This window comes from Elgaria multicarinata, chromosome 5 (genome assembly GCF_023053635.1).
Source record: "Elgaria multicarinata webbii isolate HBS135686 ecotype San Diego chromosome 5, rElgMul1.1.pri, whole genome shotgun sequence".
NCBI lineage: Eukaryota > Metazoa > Chordata > Lepidosauria > Squamata > Anguidae > Elgaria > Elgaria multicarinata.
In genome coordinates, this window is record NC_086175.1 from 132640075 (window position 1) to 132660140 (window position 20066).

The 20066-nt window shown below is 45.7% G+C and overlaps 1 protein-coding gene across 1 annotated transcript in view; it reads left to right on the top strand.

Annotated features, from left to right (window-relative positions):
• POLD3 (DNA polymerase delta 3, accessory subunit) overlaps nucleotides 1-20066 on the top strand; it is a 30618-nt gene that overhangs the window by 1657 nt on the left and 8895 nt on the right. The window contains exons 2-9 of the mRNA XM_063127214.1: nucleotides 2870-2925; nucleotides 4994-5096; nucleotides 6634-6673; nucleotides 10126-10258; nucleotides 11560-11827; nucleotides 14115-14187; nucleotides 15109-15268; nucleotides 17460-17566. Coding sequence (XP_062983284.1) covers nucleotides 2870-2925; nucleotides 4994-5096; nucleotides 6634-6673; nucleotides 10126-10258; nucleotides 11560-11827; nucleotides 14115-14187; nucleotides 15109-15268; nucleotides 17460-17566 — 940 coding nt within the window. The remainder of the gene's footprint in view (nucleotides 1-2869; nucleotides 2926-4993; nucleotides 5097-6633; nucleotides 6674-10125; nucleotides 10259-11559; nucleotides 11828-14114; nucleotides 14188-15108; nucleotides 15269-17459; nucleotides 17567-20066) is intronic.

The following is a 20066-nucleotide window of genomic DNA, read 5'->3' on the forward strand; positions in this document are numbered from 1 at the left end:
CTAAAAATTCTTGTTTTAACATTGATCTGGATAGGCCTGCCGGAATAAAAATGGAAGGTTATAACAGCTGGGATTGTTCAGCTTGGGGGGGGGGGGAAGGAGGGTGAGGGGGAGACACCATACAAGTGTACAAAATGATGCCTGGTGTGGAGAATGTGGAGAGGGAGGCATTTTCCTCCCTCTCTCAAAATACTAGAACCCAGTGGGGTCATTATCCCATGAAGCTGATGGGTGGGAGATCCAGGACAAATAAAAGGAAGGGCTTCTTCACACAGCGCAGAGTTAAATTATGGAACTCACTGCCACATGATGTAGTGATGGCCACCCATTTGGATGGCTTTAAAAGGGGGTTGGATAAATTCCTGGAGGTGAAGGCTATCCATGGCTACGTCCAGTATCTGATGTTGTGTGCTATGTCCAGTATCTGAGGCAAAAGCCTATGTGCACCAGTCGCTGGGGAACATGGGTGGGAGGGTGCTGTTGCACCATGTTCTGCTGTGTTGTTCCCTGGTCAACAGTTGCTTGGCCCCTGTGTGAACAGAGTGAAGGACTAGATGGACCCTTGGTCTTATCCAGCAGGGCTCTTCTTAGGTTCTTATGACAACAGGTAGGGTGTTTGAGGGCGGTGGCATGTGGCCTGGGGTTGTCCTGACTATTCCGTTGTTTACATATTTATTTGGGGGATTTGCCACCCCCTTTCAATCCAAAGCATCTCAACGCACCTTAAATCAAGTTGTATAAATACAACCGCCAAAAAAACAGTGCACGTAGCAGCCTTTTTAAGAACATTAGATGGGCCATGCTGGGTCAGACCAAGGGTCCATCTAGTCCAACATGCTCTGTTCACACAGTAGCCAGCCAGGTGCCCCAATGGGAAACCCACAAGCAGGACATGAGTGCAACAGCACTCTCCTGCTCATGTTCCCCATCGACTGGTGCACACAAGCTTACTGCCTCTGATGCTGGAGGTAGCACAGAGCCATCAGGACTCTTTAATTTATTACATTTTTATACCGCCCAATAGCCGAAGCTCTCTGTAGCCATTGATAGCTTTCTCCTCCAACCCCCTTTTAAAGCCATCCAAATTGGTGGCCATCACTACATCTTCTGGTAGTGAGTTCCATAATTTAACTATGTGCTGCATGAAGAAATCCTTCCTTTTATCTGTCCCGGATCTCCCACCAATCAGCTTCATGGGACGACCGTAGCTTCTAGTATTATGGGAGTGGGAGAAAAATGTCTGATGCTCTTGTTCACCAATGTATATAAACCCCATTTAAAGCCATCCAAATTAGTAGCCATCCCTACATCTTGAGGTATTGATTTCCATAGTTTTAACAATACGCTGTGTGAAGAAGGACTTCCTCAACCAGGTGCCCTCTGGATATTTTGGTCCACAGCTCCCAGCATCCCTGACCATTGACAATGCTGGGGCAGATGGGAATTGAAATAAAATATCTGGGAGCCACCTCTCTGGGGAAGGCTGACACATGCACACAGAACCCAGCAGCCTATTGGCCCATGACCAGTGGATGAGTTAAGAAGATGCAGGAATTGCAAGATTGCAGATGCAGGTCATAGAATCATAGAATAGCAGAGTTGGAAGGGGCCTACAAGGCCATCCAGTCCAACCCCCTGCTCAATGCAGGAATCCACCCTAAAGCATCTCTGACAGATGGTTGTCCAGCTGCCTCTTGAAGGCCTCTAGTGTGGGAGAACCCACAACTTCCCTAGGTAACTGATTCCATTGTTGTACCGTTCTAACAGTCAGGAAGTTTTTCCTGATGTCCAGCTAGAATCTGGCTTCCTTTAACTTGAGCCCGTTATTCCGTGTCCTGCACTCTGGGAAGATCGAGAAGAGATCCTGGCCCTCCTCTGTGGGACAACCTTTTTAAGTATTTGAAGATTTTCAATTTTGGCTTAGGGTGCAAGAGCAGAATGGGAACCAGAGGAGGGTATGGGAGGTAAGCAGCGTGTACACTAAACCTGCAGTGGACTGACTTCAGTCTACTTTTACTTACACCATCTACACCCCCCGCGAATGCCTGAGGTTTAGCAATGTGCATTAAATGTACAAATCAAGAATCATGATCTTTCTTAATGCTTAAAGCCTAACTAATCTCTTGACTGCTCCAGTACGGACTCTTACAGAACTAGAGAGATGAAGGCCTGGGGAGAAAATGGCGGCACGGGGGGAGGGGTATATTTAGAATTATTCTGCTTCTACCACCCATTTTTTCTGGATTTCCCCTTCTCCCCACCCGGTTTTTGCATCTACGCAGAAGTGTTTTGCTTGGTCAGAACAAGGTCCAGCATTCTTCGGAGGATTCCCAGCAACCAGGAGTTTCTAATGAGTACCCAATATTGGCCAATGGTTCATTGTTGGACTATGGTCTACCTCAGGGTGAACAGAAGGTAGATCTCTGTAAGTTTGATACTTCAGCTCCAAGACACACACACACCCCGACAGTCTCAATAGTCGGGAATGCTGAGAGTTGAAGTCCAAAACATCTGGAGATCTACTTTTTGCCTACCCTTTCTCTACCTTATGCCCATTCCTGTGTTAAAGGTGTGTGTGCATATTTTTAGATGAAGTGCAGGAGATGCTGATAAAAAATAGGGAAGCATAGTGGAAACAAAACTTGCACTTTGTCAGACAGAACTGGGGTGAAGGGACCCAGTAGAGTTAAGGGTGGATTCCTGCATTGAGCACGGGGTTGGTCTCGATGGCCTTGTAGGCCCCTTCCAACTCTGCTATTCTGTGATAATGGATTTGGCTCTGTATAGTTGTTTGTAGTAGTGAGGATTGGCAGTTTTGTTGAGGGTACTGGCATTGTGTGTGTTAAGACTGGAATGTTCTCCCTTGCAGGTAACATACAAATGGCTGAGTTATACATTGGGTGTTCATGTCAACCAAGCTAAGCAGTAAGTACTGATATATATTTGATCCTGTATTCAGTAGCAGATAATATTTGATCAAGTCTGACCTCTGGAAAGGGAGTGAATCCTCTCAACCATAACTTTTATTCTTCTCCTAGTATGTAGTAATTTTCAGTGGGGTTATAAAGTGATTGAATTGGAGAACTTAAGTTTTTGAAATTGTGACCCATCATACCACCTTCAAGGAACTAAGTGGGTGTAGTCTCTGTTCACTGATAAGATATTTTTTTTCTATGAATGTAAAGAATCATATTTCTACCCTTAACTCAACAAGTGGAGTACTCCTTAAAAGGAACCTTTGGGTTGTTTTAGATCTTGCTTTCTTGCATTTCCAAAATCTGGCTAGGGAAAAAAGAAAACTGTGGCCTAGTCACGTGTCTCCATAATGTTCAAACCATCAGATTTGGCTCTGACACAACCCTCCCATATAAGATCTGTATGCCGGTCTTGCATTTGAGCATCACAAAGCCCCACAAGAGCCATGAAATGTTTTAAAGTGTAAATGTTTCCACCTTCACTTGTCACTTCTTGAACACTAGAGTAGGGATAAGGAATATCTTGGTTTGTTACTGGAAACAAGCTGAACCAGGGACTAGGAGGATTTGCCTGTGTCTGAAACGGCATCTTCGCATTGGGGAGGAAACAGAAGCTACCAACTAGCCTCCTAAGCGTTCAAGTTTAACAAAAGAGAGACTAAAAGACTAGAGATACCAGATGTTTTTTTCATGCAGTTTATATTTTTCAAAAGGCAGGTACCGAATGCTTGGTATGTTACTTTTTGTTACTATATTCAGTTTTCTAATGTGCTGTGACTGAGCAAGCAAAATCATTTAAGGACTAGTGGATGGAGGTAACCTTGGAGTTGGGATTTGCCTTCCGGTTACTTTTCTTTTTAGGTAGTTACTCATGAGTAGCTGGGTTGGATATGCTGAGTGATCTTCATGTCTGATGATCCCATACTCCATAAAGCCTATGCGGTGTTGTGGTTCTAAATGTGGGGAAGGGCTACCTTTAGAGTTAAATATGCAGGAAGTGTTCATGCAGCATAGCAATGCGTTGGTAGTATTGGGGAAAACTGCCTGGGATAAACATACTGATTTCTGCTCTTGGCCTTTGTTCTTTGTTATGACTCTTTCTGGGCTCCTAAAACTACGCTTAACCAAGGTAACCTTTATCATATTAGAAAACAAAGAAGTGCAGAGTAATAGGCCAAAGTGCCCAATTCTTGACATTATTGTTAACTAACAAACTTAAACGTAATTTGCTACGCACTTGTAAAACCTGAGAGTCTTTTGCAAAACAGTGAGCCTGTTCAGACGACATGCTAAGCTATGGTGGTTAAGCATTTTGAGCTAACCATTAGGGCTTAGCGTGTCATGTGAACCATTCCTAAGTATGGTGGCTATATAACCCATGTTTTAGACACACTCACTAACCATTTGCTGCAAAGAGGTTAGCGGCCTAACCATGGCTTAGCATGTTGTCTGAACAAGCCCAGTATGTGTACTGTGGCGTAACTAGCAGAGGAATAACTTACTGGCAAATGTATCCACTTTTTATTTTTATATCAATTACTCAGTTGTACTGGCATATGCTCTATTTTAGTGAGATCTGGATTTAGTTTGCAGTCTTAAACCTGTCTCTCACAGATACAGAGAAGGTTTGCCTGTCTCTAGACTGTACCACTGAGGTGACTGCAGCGGATGGGTAGAAACCCTCATCATTGAAAATTCTTTAATACAAAAAAAAATATCCCTGAATATATTTTGTATGGAAAAGTATTTAGTCACCTGAGTCCCCACCTGTTGCCTTAAGTGGTGCTAGTCCAGGAGCAGATTTCTGATGTTTATGACAATAAGGGCTAAAGGAAAATTCAGTCTTACCCCTTTTCAGCTGTTTTTTCTTCTTCTTTTTAGATGAATGGCTCAATCTCAATCACGTGTGCTCTAATCAGTTCCTAAGTGAATGGGTTCCAAGGTCTTGAATAAAGCCTTCAAGGATTATGTCCTCCTTAATGTCCGTCTTTGCTTTTTTCCTCTTTTTTTGCATGTAGGATGTTGTATGATTATGTGGAAAGAAAGCGGAAAGAGAATTCGGGAGCTCAGTTGCATGTCACCTATTTAGTGACGGGAAACCTCATTCAGAATGGACACACAGTAAGTGCTCAGCGGCTTCTGCCATAAATTTGGGGGGTCATCGCCCATAGCTCATGGGCAAAGTAGTTGAGTGGAGCAGACCAACGAAGACATATTAATGTGAACAGAATGAAAGGCCCAATGGCTGCAGTCCACTAAGCATTGTTGCCGAATGGCCGTCATTCGTGGTAGCTGGTTTGGTAGCTGGACATGGGTGATAAGACCAGCCAAGAGTTGGTTTTCGCAATGAAGGTGAAATACAAAAGCATGGATTAGGGTTGTCTCAGTAAGAACGGAACATTGTAGCCAAGTCTCATAAATACTATATCAAAAGAAACAAGCAATTAGGACAAGGGTTTTTTAAAAGAACATGGGGGCACTTATTGGTAACCTCACTAGTATTGTGTGTTTGAAGTGCTAAGTGTTGCGGTTAATAGCAAGCAAGAAAAATATTTGGTTTTGTAACCAGCTTTCTTCTGTGTAGAGGGTGTATTTGTTAAGGTTAGGGAGGTGGTGGGCTCTCCCACACTAGAGGCCTTCAAGAGGCAGCTGGACAACCATCTGTCGGATGCTTTAGGGTGGATTCCTGCATTGAGCAGGGGGTTGGACTAGATGGCCTTATAGGCCCCTTCCAACTCTTCTATTCTATGATTCTAAGAGGCAGCTGGACAGCCATCTGTCAGGGAGGCTTTAGGGTGGATTCCTGCATTGAGCAGGGGGTTGGACTCGATGGCCTTGTAGGCCCCTTCCAACTCTGCTATTCTATGATTCTATGGATAAGAGTCTTAAGTAGCAAAAGTAAGAAATAAATGAAACGACAAATCCCTTGCAGTAATGGGCTCTGCCCGCCAGAGGGTGTTGCTGTTTTGCAAAAAGTCTATTGCAAGAAAAGGGTTTTGCTCTCTAGAGTTTGCATCTCCTGTTGGGAGAAGGTGGTCAGTGTGACAGGAGCAGGGGCCGTTGTTCACTGAGGTGTACAAATGGGTTGTGTCCATGCATTGCGTCTTGCTGAGCATGGGGTAAGTTGCTTTTCCTATGGAGGCTGGGAAAGGATGCATTAAAGCCTTCTCTTCCAGTTCTTTGAACCTTTACCACCAAGGTGTTTGCTGAAAGCTGGCTGGGCATTTGGTCTTAGAAGTGGACGTGAGAAATGGGTAGCCTAGCATGTCATATGGAAAAGCAACACACACACACATACACACACACTGAAAAAAAGGTCACTGTCTAGTATGAGAATGGTGGCTGGAAATTTCCGAGTGTGAAGTAGAATCTACTGAGCTTTCCTAAGGGGAAAAAAATGTTAATGGCACCAAATGTCACTTCTTTTTCTGTTATATGAATCTTTTACAATACTGCAGTGGGTGGGGAGGAGTAAATTAGCAGAAGAGGGCAGGAAATAGTGGGTGCAATCTTAAATTGCTTGCTTGAAAATGAGTTCTACAGAAACCCAAAAGTCTTAATTGTACGTTAAGTAGGTTAAGGATCAGTGTGCTGGTATGTCTTTCAAAACAATTTTAAAATGATTTGCTGTGGTAATAAGTTGTGATTTTTTTTACAGTGCCACAGGGTTGCAGTAGTGAAAGAAGATAAGCTGGAAGGTATGTTCATTGGGAGAAGTACTTCAAAGGAAGCCTCTTTTTTTAAAAAAAGAATCTTAATACGGCTTACGTACTTTGCAAATGGCATGCAGTTATACGTGGCTTTGCTCTAACTTATGAGTTTGGGCAGTTCTGGTACTTCCCTTGGCATGTTTAAAATCCAGGCCCATCTCTAAAGACGTTCACACACTTGTTGCCGGGTGACTCTGGATAATGCTGTCCTCCTGTGGAGTGGCTCCACACCAGTGATGACAAGCAGAGCTGTATCTTGATGCGCTCAAATTCTTGCAGCAGCACCCCCATACACCAAGATCAAAATTTACACCAATGGGAGACTGGCTCCATGGACATCTTGGATGTAGGTAGTGCGTTGACTGGCTGAAATGGGAGTTTGTGCCTATTGGCAGTCACGAGATGGTTAGAGGTTCCCTCAGCATGGAGGTTGCAGCTTTGCCTTACGTACTTACTATAACCTGCCCTATCCTCAAGACTTAAGTCAAGTAGTTTAAAAGTTGACAAATGGTCCTGGTTAGGCCTCCTCTAGAGTATTGTATCCAGTTGGCTTCACAATTCAAGAAGGACGCAGACAAGCTGGAGCGTGTTCAGAGGAGGGCAACCAGGATGATCAGGGGTCTGGAAACAAAGCCCTATGAAGAGAGACTGAAAGAACTGGGCATGTTTAGCCTGGAGAAGAGAAGATGGAGGGGAGACATGATAGCACTCTTCAAATACTTGAAAGGTTGTCCCACAGAGGAGGGCCAGGATCTCTTCTCGATCCTCCCAGAGTGCAGGACATGGAATAACGGGCTCAAGTTAAAGGAAGCCGGATTCCAGCTGGACATCAGGAAAAACTTCCTCACTGTTAGAGCAGTACGACAATGGAATCAGTTACCTAGGGAGGTTGTGGGCTCTCCCACACTAGACACCTTCAAGAGGCAGCCGGACAACCATCTGTCAGGGATGCTTTAGGGTGGATTCCTGCATTGAGCAGGGGGTTGGACTCGATGCCTTGTAGGCCCCTTCCAACTCTGCTTTTCTATGATTCTATGAATTCCCATCCCATTAGCTTAAACCCTAACTTCTGACTCTGTTCATGCCTCAGGAGACCCTGCCCACATCCCAGGTTTCCTCTGACCTGTTCCACTCACTTTTCCTGTTTCCAGGCATTTAAGCCTCCCCCTTGCCTGACCCTTCCATTCTCATTGGGTCCTGTCATGCCACCTATTCTCTCCTCCTTCTTGATTAGCTCTCTGTCTTGAGGAAATGCCTCCTTTCCCCAGCTGTAGAGTTCTAGTAGAAGGGTTTCTTCCCTTTCAGCCATTCCTCACCTATCTCCTTGCCATTAAAAATACTCTTCTGTGTCCTCTCTCTATTTACATTCACACACACACACACACACACACACACACACACACACACACACACAGCAGCACAAACCTGTTAAGTGTTTGGCCTCTTGAGGTTTCAGGTGCTGCAATCCCAGAGGTGTTGGATTTAGTGTTGCCTAGGTGGGCTGTCTTGAAGCACTGTTGGCAGTAACTTGTTCCTGGTTCCAGCACATGCCATTTTTCAGCTGCAAGCAGGATAGCATCCTTCCTTGCTCTGAGAATTATGACAAACACCAGAGCCTAGCTGGGGAGCACGAGCCGGCCTTGTCTATGTTATACTTTGGAGGCCTATGGAGCATCTCCGGAGTACATCATAACTGCTGGAAGAATCCTGCCCTAGCTAAAAACCCGGGCGCTTAGATCCTTGGAAGTGTAGAGACAGAATCTTCCCCTCCAGAGAGTGATGTGTGTGTGGGAGGCATTATTGCTACAAACCTTGCACTGTTCTGCAGAGGCATTTGGGTAGCCTCTGAGGCTCAGCATGACATCGGAGACTAAGGAACCCATCTCTGGCACCCACAAATTTTGGCTGGCTACCAAGACCAGCCAACAGTGATGAGCCCCTGCAAAAATTGTGCAACTGCAGGCAATCACTCGCACATGGGTGTTGATTTCAGAAGGGAAAGCATCTGAGACTACAAGCAGCTACTGCAGAGGTGAGGCGGACATTTCACTTAACGTCTGCTTTGACCAAACTCTGCTTTATGTGAGCTGATACAGTTTTGGCAGTAGCTTTTGGACTGCAAACCTTCAGCTCGTTATCACAGGTCTAATGTTTCTCCATCCCAACAGATCGATTTGTAGGGTAGGTATTTTGACTACAAATGGTTTTGTAACCATAATAGAGCTATGCAGTTGTCTGTGTGAGACAGTGAAAGCTGTAGTTGCCAAGGGTGAGAAAGTTTAAGGATAATAGTCTTGGGTGGCGAGTTAAAACAGGCAAGGAATAATGCAGGCTTCTCATGTAGAGATTTCTGTGATGTCTTAGCCTGGGTTTGTTTTGAGGGTGGGGTGGGGTTGCACTTAGCAGCTATCCCAACACCTCTAGACAGGTAACAATATGATCTACCCTTTCTTGGCCACCAAAAGCCAACGTGAATGCCTATTTCTTACTCCACTTCTAGAAAATGCATGGGCTCAAGTCTTGGTGAGTCTCTTGGGATCTGCTGGATTTCATGCAGTGCAAAAGCCTCCCTTTCCCCATGAAAACCTACACCATCAAAGGTTCTGCATTCCCTGATTTGTGAAGATGTGATGGATCCCAAGCACAAGTAATTTCCAGGACTGGGCTTCTTAGTACATGGAGTTAGAAAAACACTTCACCCCAAACTGAAAACTATTCCGGTGTTTGAGCCCTTCGTGGCTTATCAGTATTTCTGCTACCTTTAATGTCTGGTTCACGCCGGATGGTGGTTCCCTAGGCATGCCTGTACCTTGAGGGCTCTGGGGGCTTTCCAAAACAGCACAGGATAGGAACATCAGAAACTGCCTTAAGATAAGGCAGACCATGAGTTCACCCGGCCCAGTATTGTCGACACTGACTGGCAGCAACGGCTCTCCAGATCATCAAGTAGGAATTTTTCCAGCCCTGCCTGCCTTGGTTTTTACTTTTAAGTCTTTATGTAAATCCAACTGCCCTTTGGAAAGCATGCATACAATTCACCCCAGCATTAAGTGTTATTGAATGAATTATTTAGTATTTTATTTTGGAATTATACTGTGGATTTGTGTTTTTGTAGGAAATAAATATTTTTGTATTTCATATTTGAAGTGATTTTCGCAGTAGCTTTATTTCATATGTAAAATGATACTTTAATAATAAGAATAAGTCTTTGATTTAGTCAACACTACGTTCTTTGCCCAGCTCTGTGCTGTGGCCACTGACATCACTGGCCACCAATACATCCTCCTTGTGGAGGCACAACCTGTGCCTCTGCGCAAGTGTGTCCCTTCAGCAGAGCACTGCACTCCTAGTCACTTGGCAAGTCTGAAGGATCCCGAGGTGAATCTGTCTATGATCGGAAGCTCTTTTCTGCTTCAAAGATCTTTTGTTTCCCTTTTCAGCCATGAAGTCTAAGCTGTCCACAGTCGCTAGCGTGCATGTCTACAGCATCCAGAAAGCCATGCTCAAGGACAGCGGTCCCCTCTACAACACAGACTACGATGTCATCAAAGCAAACCTACAGAATTGCAGCAAGTGAGTCCTGTCATAGAAAGTGCTCTGCTGTGCTCAAGTTATATCAGGGCCAGTACTTTAGCTTGTGTTCAGGATGTACAATCAAGCACCCATCCCAAAGGGGTCTTTACTGTGGGACTATTTTTTTGTTTTCTACCAAGAAAAGCTTTGAGCTGCAGTGTAGATTTTTTAATCACACTTTCAGTGCAGAATCTGCAACATGCCAGTTGTACCAACTGTTTCCACTCTGATGTCCTGTATGAGTTTGATTTGATTTATTACAACCGAAGCTCTCTGGGCGGTTTACAAAAGTTTAAAACGGTGAACATTAAAAAGTATACAAAATTTAAAAACATCAAAAACATAAACAGTTTAAAAAGACAACAACAGTATGAGTTGGAATTGCTGTGTTTTTATGTTTTATGTCAGTCTCCTCTTAAAGAAGCAGTGTGGTTACAGAAACACCCCTCTTCCGATCAGTTCTTAATTGGGAAATCTGATCAATTCTTAATTGGGAGATCCTCTTGCTTCCAGTCTACATTGCAGTCTTGGGTGAGCGACTGTTAGGCCCAGTTCAAGAGGTGTGTGTTTTTCCTACAAAAAATAATATATACACCTTTCTTGGTTTGCGCTCAAAACACATTGAGTGGTATTTTCTTTAATTGTCAGCCAAGTGTAGTATTTTAACACATGGTTAAGAAATGCATCTATTCATCTATAATGTAAAAGAGAATGTGTGTCACTACTATAGTCCTAAGCTCATGAAGCCTAGAAGGCTGAAAGCTGGTGTGCATACTAAGGGGTTATTAGGTAAATAAAACTCATTAATTTAAATGTGCCTGTGTGATTGGAGCCTGCCGTACGCTCAATAGGTGACAGACTTCCCCAGTCAACACACAGCTTTGCAGTCAATACAGTTTGAAGCCAGGGTGGGTGGGTAGTCCAAGGGACAGCGTTCTACAGCTGCCCCTCTCCTGTTAGTGCAACCCTCCCCTCAGGTGAATGAAGTGGGCCCACTCTGGAAGACTATAAGGGTGTGCTGTGGTAGGCCCTGCACCAAGGGATGCCAGCAAGCATGGATTTTCTTTGACTGCTGTGAAACTTTGCTTGAAGTTTTTGCAGTTTTAAACAGGACTATTCCAATTCTTGCAGTGCCGGGTACGATAGCTAGTTAGGAATAAAACAGGAATTGCTCCACTAGGCATGCATGATCATGCCAAGGTTGTCAGAGAGGGCTGAGAGTCTTAGGTGCTAAAGGGCAGAAATGAGAGCAGATGATAAGACATCAAATGGCTAACGCAAGTTCTCCCTCCGCTTCCCAGGTTTAGTGCAATTCACTGCGCTGCTGCCGTTGCCAGGACAGCAGCTGAAATGCCTCGGATCGAAGCCCCTGCGCAAGTGGATCCCCCGCCCCCGCGTGGCGCAAATGCAGTCGCTGCCCCTGTGGTCAACGGCCATGCCCCAAGTACTTCTTCAAAGCAGACCTCCCAGCAGGCCAAGGGCATTATGGGAATGTTTGCAGCAAAATCTGCCACCAAATCGCAGGACACGCACAAAGAAGCCAAAGCGGAGGTTAAAGAGACACCAAGTGTAAGTGTAAAGGGTTAAAAGCCCTTCACCTGGAGGCAATGCAAGTGCGAGGCGAGGCGAGCGAGGGTCTGCCTACTTACTCAGTGAGACAAGTTGCTCAGACTGCTAGACCAGCCTAGCAGAAAAAGGGGCTTGGTGCTTCGCCATTGGACTGGGGGATCAGTTGATGGTGTGGGGTCAGTTAACAGCACTGCAACCTAGGAGGTGCTTTTACCTTATAGAGGGTAACCCAGCTGGCTTGTCGAGAGCCCAGAGCACTGGTGGTGTAGGAGGTCATAGAATCATAGAATAGCAGAATTGGAAGGGGCCTACAAGGCCATCGAGTCCAACCCCCTCCTCAATGCAGGAATCCACCCTAAAGCATCCCTGACAGATGGCTGTCCAGCTGCCTTTTGAAGGCCTCTAGTGTGGGAGAGCCCACCACCTCCCTAGGTCACTGTTTCCATTGTCGTACTGCTCTAACAGGAAGTTTTTCCTAATGTCCAGCTGGAATCTGGCTTCCTGTAACTTGAGCCCGTTATTCCGTGTCCTGCACTCTGGGAGGATCGAGAAGAGATCCTGGCCCTCCTCTGTGTGACAACCTTTGAAGGATTTGAAGAGTGCTCTCATGTCTCCCCTCCATCTTCTCTTCTCCAGGCTAAACGTGCCCAGTTTATAAGCCTCTCAAGCCTGGTGGTTGGTGGCCCCCAGTTTTGTCAGCACTGGTTATTTGTAATTTGCTCATTGGAAGAAAACTTGGGCCAAAGACGCACTGGGCCCCCGGATCCAAAAGTCCAGTCCTGGCTTTGCAGCCCACTCTTCTCCATTGCAGCTTTTAATGGTTGTCCTGTGATAAAAAAAAAGGCTTCTTGTTAAGAGAACCGTGGCTTCCTTGCTGTGGACAAAGGGCAGTGTGCCAGTCTCAGACTAGCAGTGTAGGATACTCTGACTCAGTTCACGATGACGCGCTAAGTTCAAAATGCTGAACATTATGGCTTAGCGTGTTGTATTTATTTATTTATTACATTTTTATACCGCCCAATAGCCGAAGCTCTCTGGGCGGTTCACAAAAATTAAAAACCATGAAGACCATATAAATAACGAACAAATTTAAAACACACATACGAAATACAATATAAAAAGCATGAACCATGTGTGAACCATGATCATACATGGTTCAACCATTGTATGAACCATGATCTAATGTGTTGTGTGAACCATTCCTAAATGTGGTGGCTACATAACCATGGTTTAAACCAGTGGTTCCCAAACTTTTTCAGGTCACCGCCCCCTTGGTTCCACAAACTCATGCCCAGTGCCTCCCTACCCTACACTATAAAAATCATTATTCAGAATAGCAGTTTTCAACGACCCGCTAAGGAAGATAATAACAATAAAATTCAAAACGGTAACAATTAATTGAATATTTATTCGAAATCCAAAGCACCCTCCGCAGGCTTGCCAAGGAAGGGAGGGAAAAGAGAGCGAACGCCTCTGTTTTGCAGCCGGCATGGTAGGGCACACCAAGCAGGGTATGTCTCTTCATTATCATTTTGGTGCTTTTGAAACATTTCAATACACCGTTAAAAGGACTCTTCTTAAACAGTATTAATACATGTGTGGATTCTTCCCCAACTTGGGACCAAACGACCTTCTCCCATAAAAATGTCCCTGGGTTTTAAGACCTTCTGGAGAGGCGCTTCTCAGAAAAGACCACCTTGAGCGCCCCCTGCCATTCCTTTGCCTCTTAGCGCCCCCTTGCCTCTTAACTCTCCCCTATGCAATCCCACCGCCCCCAAGGGGGCAGTATTATTATTATTATTTATTTATATAGCACCATCAATGTACATGGTGCTGTACAGTACCACCCACTTTGGGAACCACTGGTTTAAACACTCACTAACCAGTTACTGCAAAGGGTCAGTGGCCTAACCATGGCTTAGCGTGTTACCTGAACAAGCCCTCTGGCTCTTTATTTGTGGAGTGGTGGTGAGCACGGAACCAGCAGAGGGTACGAATTCTGGATCTATGAGGAGTGTTTTGACTTAGGGGCCCACAAATACGCAAAGGTTTTACTTTATAGCTTCTGTGGTTGCAGAGAGATCCTTGAAAATGAACAAAATGTCATATTTAGGCGCATTCCATCAAGAACTTCTGCACAAGTCTCACCAAAAGGAACAGGACCTGTGGAAGCACTCCTCTTTGCTGTTGCACACATGGGAATGTCGGGAGGTCAATTTTTGGTGGACTGTGGCCTTTGGTTTCCCACGGCATCTCTTTCCTAACAGTTTCTCTTCATGACTTCCAGGCCTCCACGGCAAGCAGCAAGGCTCCTTCTAAAGGAAATGTGCTGAACAACTTCTTTGGAAAGGCTGCTATGAGTAAGGATTGTAAGCTTCTCCTTGTATTGTGATCCCCGTTCCAAGTGAGAGTCTATGACAATTATACTTAGATCCCTGAGAAACTAACAACTTGTACCTAAACATGCCTCTTCAGAAGTAAATCTTACTTAGTTCAGTGGGACTTTTCCTAGGAAAGGATGGTCAGTGGGGTGGGTAGCATGGGCTGTGCAACTTCAGATTGCAGGTGTGAGGGTCACGCATTTGAATGCTCCCGTACATTTAAAACCTAATGCAAGTAGAAAGCTGGCATGGTTGTGTTGGGGGGGAAAACACCCACTTGCAAGTATTTTTTTTTAATGTGATGGGACACATTAAAAAAAGACATTCCTCACTCACAGTCAGATGTGGTACAGTCTGTTATACCACCTTGTTCTGCCGCTCATGTAGACCAGGGCCTAAGTGTGCTTAATAGTGCAGTCTTACGTGTGTTTATTACACTGCTCCGGTTAGAGGAATCAGCACTCCCTATTTGCGCAGAGAGAAGAAAAAGTGGGCGGTGTGATGCCTGATGACATCATGAGAGGGAGAGTGGCTTTGGGCGGTGGGGGGGGGGCTGCCCCTTTGATGTCATCCCTCCCCAAGAGAGAATCTGACCCCGGACCAAAAGAGGTTGCCCGCCCTGACCTGTACAGTCTCTGGCATGAAGAGACATAGACCTCTTCCACCCTCACATTGTTTGCCACTCATGGAGAACTCTGGTACCAGAGGGAGCCTTGCTGGTGAGGAATTGTTGAGCCTTAGTCTCGCTCTATACAGGATGGAGAAGGAGATGCAACTTTTAGTTTCTGAGTCTGCTCAAAAGAGGATGTGTGCTTCATGTTGGTCTTCAGAACCACGCAAAGCCCATCCTGATCTATGATGACAATGCAACCTTCCCTCTTTTACTTGTGGCATCTTCAGGCAAGGTCAATACTGAACCCGAAGAACAAAAGGAAGCAAAAACAGGAGCCAAGACCCCAGTTTCTTCAGCGGAACCCAAATCACCTCCTGGTGCTCCAGGGCTTGCAAAACCCAGCAAGAAAGCTGAGCCTGCAAAAGTGCAGCAGAGGGACAAAAAAAGGTAACATGTTTGTGAGTGTTGGTCTAAGAGTTTTGGGTCAGAAAGAACCACCTTTGGCTCATTCATTCACGTGGCTTAATTGTGCTACTACAAGGAAGGAAAAAAAAGGAACCTCTTGTGCAAGCACTGAGTCATTACTGACTCTTGGAGGGACGCCAGCTTTCGCTGACGTTTTCTTGGCAGGCCTTACAGCGGGGTGGTTTGCCGTTGCCTTCCCTGGCCGTTATTACCTTTCCCCCAGCCAACTGAGTACTCATTTTACCGACCTCGGGAGGATGGAAAGCTGAGTCGACCCGAACCGGCTGCCTGAAACCAGCTTCTGCTGGGATCGAACTCAGGCTGGGGGGAGAGTTTCAGCTGCAGAAACTGCTGCTTTAGCGCTCTGCGCCACACGAGGCTCTGCTACTACAAAGGCCATGGCAAATAATGAGAAGAGGAGTGGGTGGTCATATGTAAAAACTGCATAAAGCAGAATATGCAAAACAAAATACAGGTCAATAAGAATAACGAACTCTCTGCAAAATAACAAAAGTAATCAAATGATTTAGTTTAAAGCTATTCCTTTCCCGATTCTAATTTTGATAGTAAAACTTGCTACGTGTTCTGCAACATTATCTGCAGAGGAAACGTAAACAGCCCAGAACGAGTTTCCAGAGCTCAGCTACTTCTACACAGTGCCGGATTTGTATATGTACCGAGTTCTGGGACAGACTAGGTTGTAGGAGAGGAGGGAGGGGGCGGTGGACAAGGAGAGGCAAGCAACAACCTGCACTGTCACACGTACACAAGTTGTATTGCGTTGTATAATTTCACTTAGTACCTACAGAAACAATATGACAATATGGCTTCACATAACGTCACTAGGTTTTTGGACTGGTCTTCCAAGTACAACTTACACCTGCCAGTCTGTGTTTACTTACAGCTCTACCCTCACCTGACAGGCAGCAAACATTTGTCTGCGATCTGGTGACTGATGTGTCAGTAACGGATGGTCTGGGCAGTTTCCTGTTGTGGCGGTCCCCTCCTCCCTTGACACCCTCTTCCAGGAGATGCTGACGTGGGCCCCTTGTGTTTAGCCTCAGAGGCCTGGAGAAGTGGGTGCCCGTTGGCAGAAGGAGGAGAGGCTGCATTCCCGAGAGTGGCATCTGCCTCCAAGGCTGGCTGGCTGGCACCTCCCCATCAATGCTGAAAGAAGCCATTTAATTTCTTTTTTCCCCGCACTAGTAAAAACATGATCATGTTAAAAATTATTTAAAAGCTGCTCCAGAAAACTGAGACACTACCTCATTGCGGGAATGACTCAGTTAAAAGAGCACTGAGTGACTAGGGCCAGGAGTTCTTGCAAGGATGTACTTTTTAGGACAAACCTTTTCTACATCCCTGGGGCAGAATGTGCACTAGGTGTAGGGACGTTTACTTTCATGGTGCGGCAGTCACTTCTAGAACATGGAAGTGCATGCGAGATGCCTTCAGCTTTTATAACCTGCCTTGTTTCAAAGGACCAGAGCGGGTTATACATTTTTGAGAACCTAAGGGGACCAGTTCGTTTTTTTAAAAAATAAAATAAAGGTTGTTCCTTGGCCTCAAGTCAGAGTAGGTTGACTGGTGGTCACCTCACTTCCTCTGCCCGCCTCTCAGTGGCCAGGAAACTCCAGAGTTTCCTTTGTGTTTTAGTCGATCGCCTAAACTCTCCTGTTCTTTCTGCCTGAGCTGTCTACACTAGGTTGCTCATGTCCACAACCCATTGTCCTTGGTTCCTAACTTCTGGGCTGCAGTCTCGTCTCCAGAACTTGAGCACACCCCACTTCTGTCTCCCTCCAGCAGGCAGGCGGCATGTCCTGTCCAGTTCTCTGTGTGTGACTACGCACAAGCGCCACATACTAAGAGCTCCTGCTGTTGCTTCGTGGTACCGGATTACAATTGTGGGATTTTTTTTTAAAATAGCAATACATACATGCCCCTGGGGGCACCTCTTCAGGTCACTTCTACCTGGGAATCTCAAGTGTGCATTCATGTCTAGGGATGAGGATTCAGTGTAAGCAACAGTCTTTAATTATAGCTGGTAGATGCTGTATTTTTCTTAGCTCCAAATGACTAGTCAGGACACTTTTTGCTTTGGCAAAACCGTCCTCTTTCTTCCCTCTCACACCCCCAAAGTACATGTGTGGTGACATATCTTGTTTGTTTGCAGAGCAAAGAGGGTGGAGGTGTCAGACGATGAAGAGAAAGGGGTTGAAAGCCTGAGGAAAAAGAGGCGTCGGATCAGACAGCCTCAGTCGGACAGCAGCGGTGATGAGGGTAAGTGGGAGCCGGTGTAGTTGGTGACACTGGTTACTTTGTAGAAATACTGCACTGATCTTTAGGTTCTTCAGAAATAAGTGATGGTAGCAATGCTAAGCATCTGTCCTGAATGGGTGCAAAGCCCCACTGAGGTGCCTGCTCTTTCTTAGTCATTATGTGCACATATAATTAAATCTTTGGGTGAAATGCAAATGTACATGGCGAAAAGGGATTGCATGTATTCAAATATTTTAACCCTTAACACGGTTTCAAAAGAGCCATTAGGGCGGCTTCCTATCAGATAACTTCAATAAAACAAAAAGTAGTCACAACAAAAAGAAATATATACAGTTAAAAATAGTGAAACAGCGGCTATAACATTTTAACCCTGTTGAGGAAACCAAGGGAATTTCAAAGGATGGTCTTCATGGATCTGTGGGTGAGTGGTTCCTGAGTCCGGGAGACAGGCTCATGGCCTGTTCTGGATGGGGTTGCTCTGCCTCTGAAAGAACAGGTTCGTAGTTTGGGGGTACTCTTAGACCCATTTCTGTCGCCGGAGGCTCAAGTAGCCGCCACGGCTCGGAGTGCCTTTCACCAGCTTTGGCTGGTTCGCCAACTACGGCCTCTCCTGGACAGGGATAGCTTGGCCACGGTGGTACAGGCATTGGTAACCTCAAGACTGGATTACTGCAACGCGCTCTATGTGGGGCCGCCCTTGAAGCTGCTCCGGAAGCTGGAGCTAGTGCAGAATGCTGCAGCTTGGCTGTTGTTTGGAGCTGCCCCTTTCCAGCATGTAACTCCTCTGCTGAGGGAACTGCACTGGCTGCCTATTCGCTACTGGGCCAGGTTTAAGGTTCTGGTACTTGTGTACAAAGCCCTAAACAACTTGGGACCAGGATACCTGAGAGAGCGCCTTCTCCCTTACCAACCTGCCCGGTCACTGTGGTCATCCAAGGGTCTGCTCCTGGTGGTCCCACATAGATCCATCCTCCGACTGGAGTCCACCAGGGGAAGAGCCTTCAGCGTGGTGGCCCCCCTCCTGTGGAACTCCCTGCCTCTGGAGGTCAGACAGGCGCCAACCTTGTACTCCTTTCAGCGCCTCCTGAAAACATCATTATTCCAGGAAGCTTTTCCTAATGTCCAGCCAGGAGTCACTCTTTTTGCTTCTTTTAAAATCTATTTTAAGTGTTTTATTCTGTTTTTATTTTCATTTTATCTTGTACACCACTCCAAAATTTTCTATGGGGAGCAGTATAAATATTGTAAATAAATAAATCTTCTACAAATCAAGACAGTGCTGGCCTGCCAAGCCTCTAAGCTCTGTTATATGGGTACCTTCACCCAAAAGGCCCTGGACTCTACTCAGGCCAGTCTTAACATCCAACAAGGCCAGCACTGTCCTGATGACTGTCGTGGGCAGGGAAGTACCATATTCTGAACCTGGTACATGCACCTGATGGGGAAATGTAAAAAAGGTTACACACCAGGTGCATGTACCTGTAGGCAGACCTGTATGTGGTTCATGCTTCTGCACTTGCCCCACTCAAGTGGTCACATTGAGGACAGCATTCGTTTACGGTTTGCTTATGGGTGCATCAAAATGAATAAGTCATGTAAAAAACATACCTATCTAAATGCTTATAATTCACTTATGTCACAGATAACCACAGAACCACAGAATCATAGAATAGCAGAGTTGGAAGGGGCCTACAAGGCCATCAAGTCCAACCCCCTGCTCAATGCAGGAATCCACCCTAAAGCATCCCTGACAGATGGCTGTCCAGCTGCCTCTTGAAGGCCTCTAGTGTGGGAGAGCCCACAACCTCCCTAGGTCACTGGTTCCATTGTCGTACTGCTCTAACAGTCAGGAAGTTTTTCCTGATGTCCAGCTGGAATCTGGCTTCCTTTAGCTTGAGCCCGTTATTCTGTGTCCTGCACTCTGGGAGGATCGAGAAGAGATCCTGGCCCTCCTCTCTGTGACAACCTTTTAAGTATTTGAAGAGTGCTCTCATGTCTCCCCTCAATCTTCTCTTCTCCAGGCTAAACATGCCCAGTTCTTTCAGCCTCTCTTCATAGGGCTTTGTTTCCAGACCGCTGATCATCCTGGTTGAGGATGATCAAGGTAAGTTTAGGTAAATGAGGGGCTGCAGAAAATAGGTCATGTCTAGAGCAAAAGGCAAGATGGATTTTTTTTAAAAGTAAATAAGGAAAACTTGATTGCCAGCCCTGAGCAAAGAGACATGTAGCCCAAGCAACTTATAGAGGCTCTTTGTTCCTGATCCCCTCCCACAAAAGCACTGGAAACATCTGCAGGTTTCAGCAGCATCTTTTTCAAACGAATCTCCACATCCTTACAAGCCAGAATCTTGCAATATCATTTTAAAAAGATTTCTCCGCCATTCAAAGTTCGGTCCTGCCGGAGTCTTTGCCGCCTTCTCTGCGCATGGACTCCGGAAGGAACAATAGTTTTGCCTTGACAGCCCGAAGCCGCTGGCTCCCTCTTGGACTTGAGTTTAGC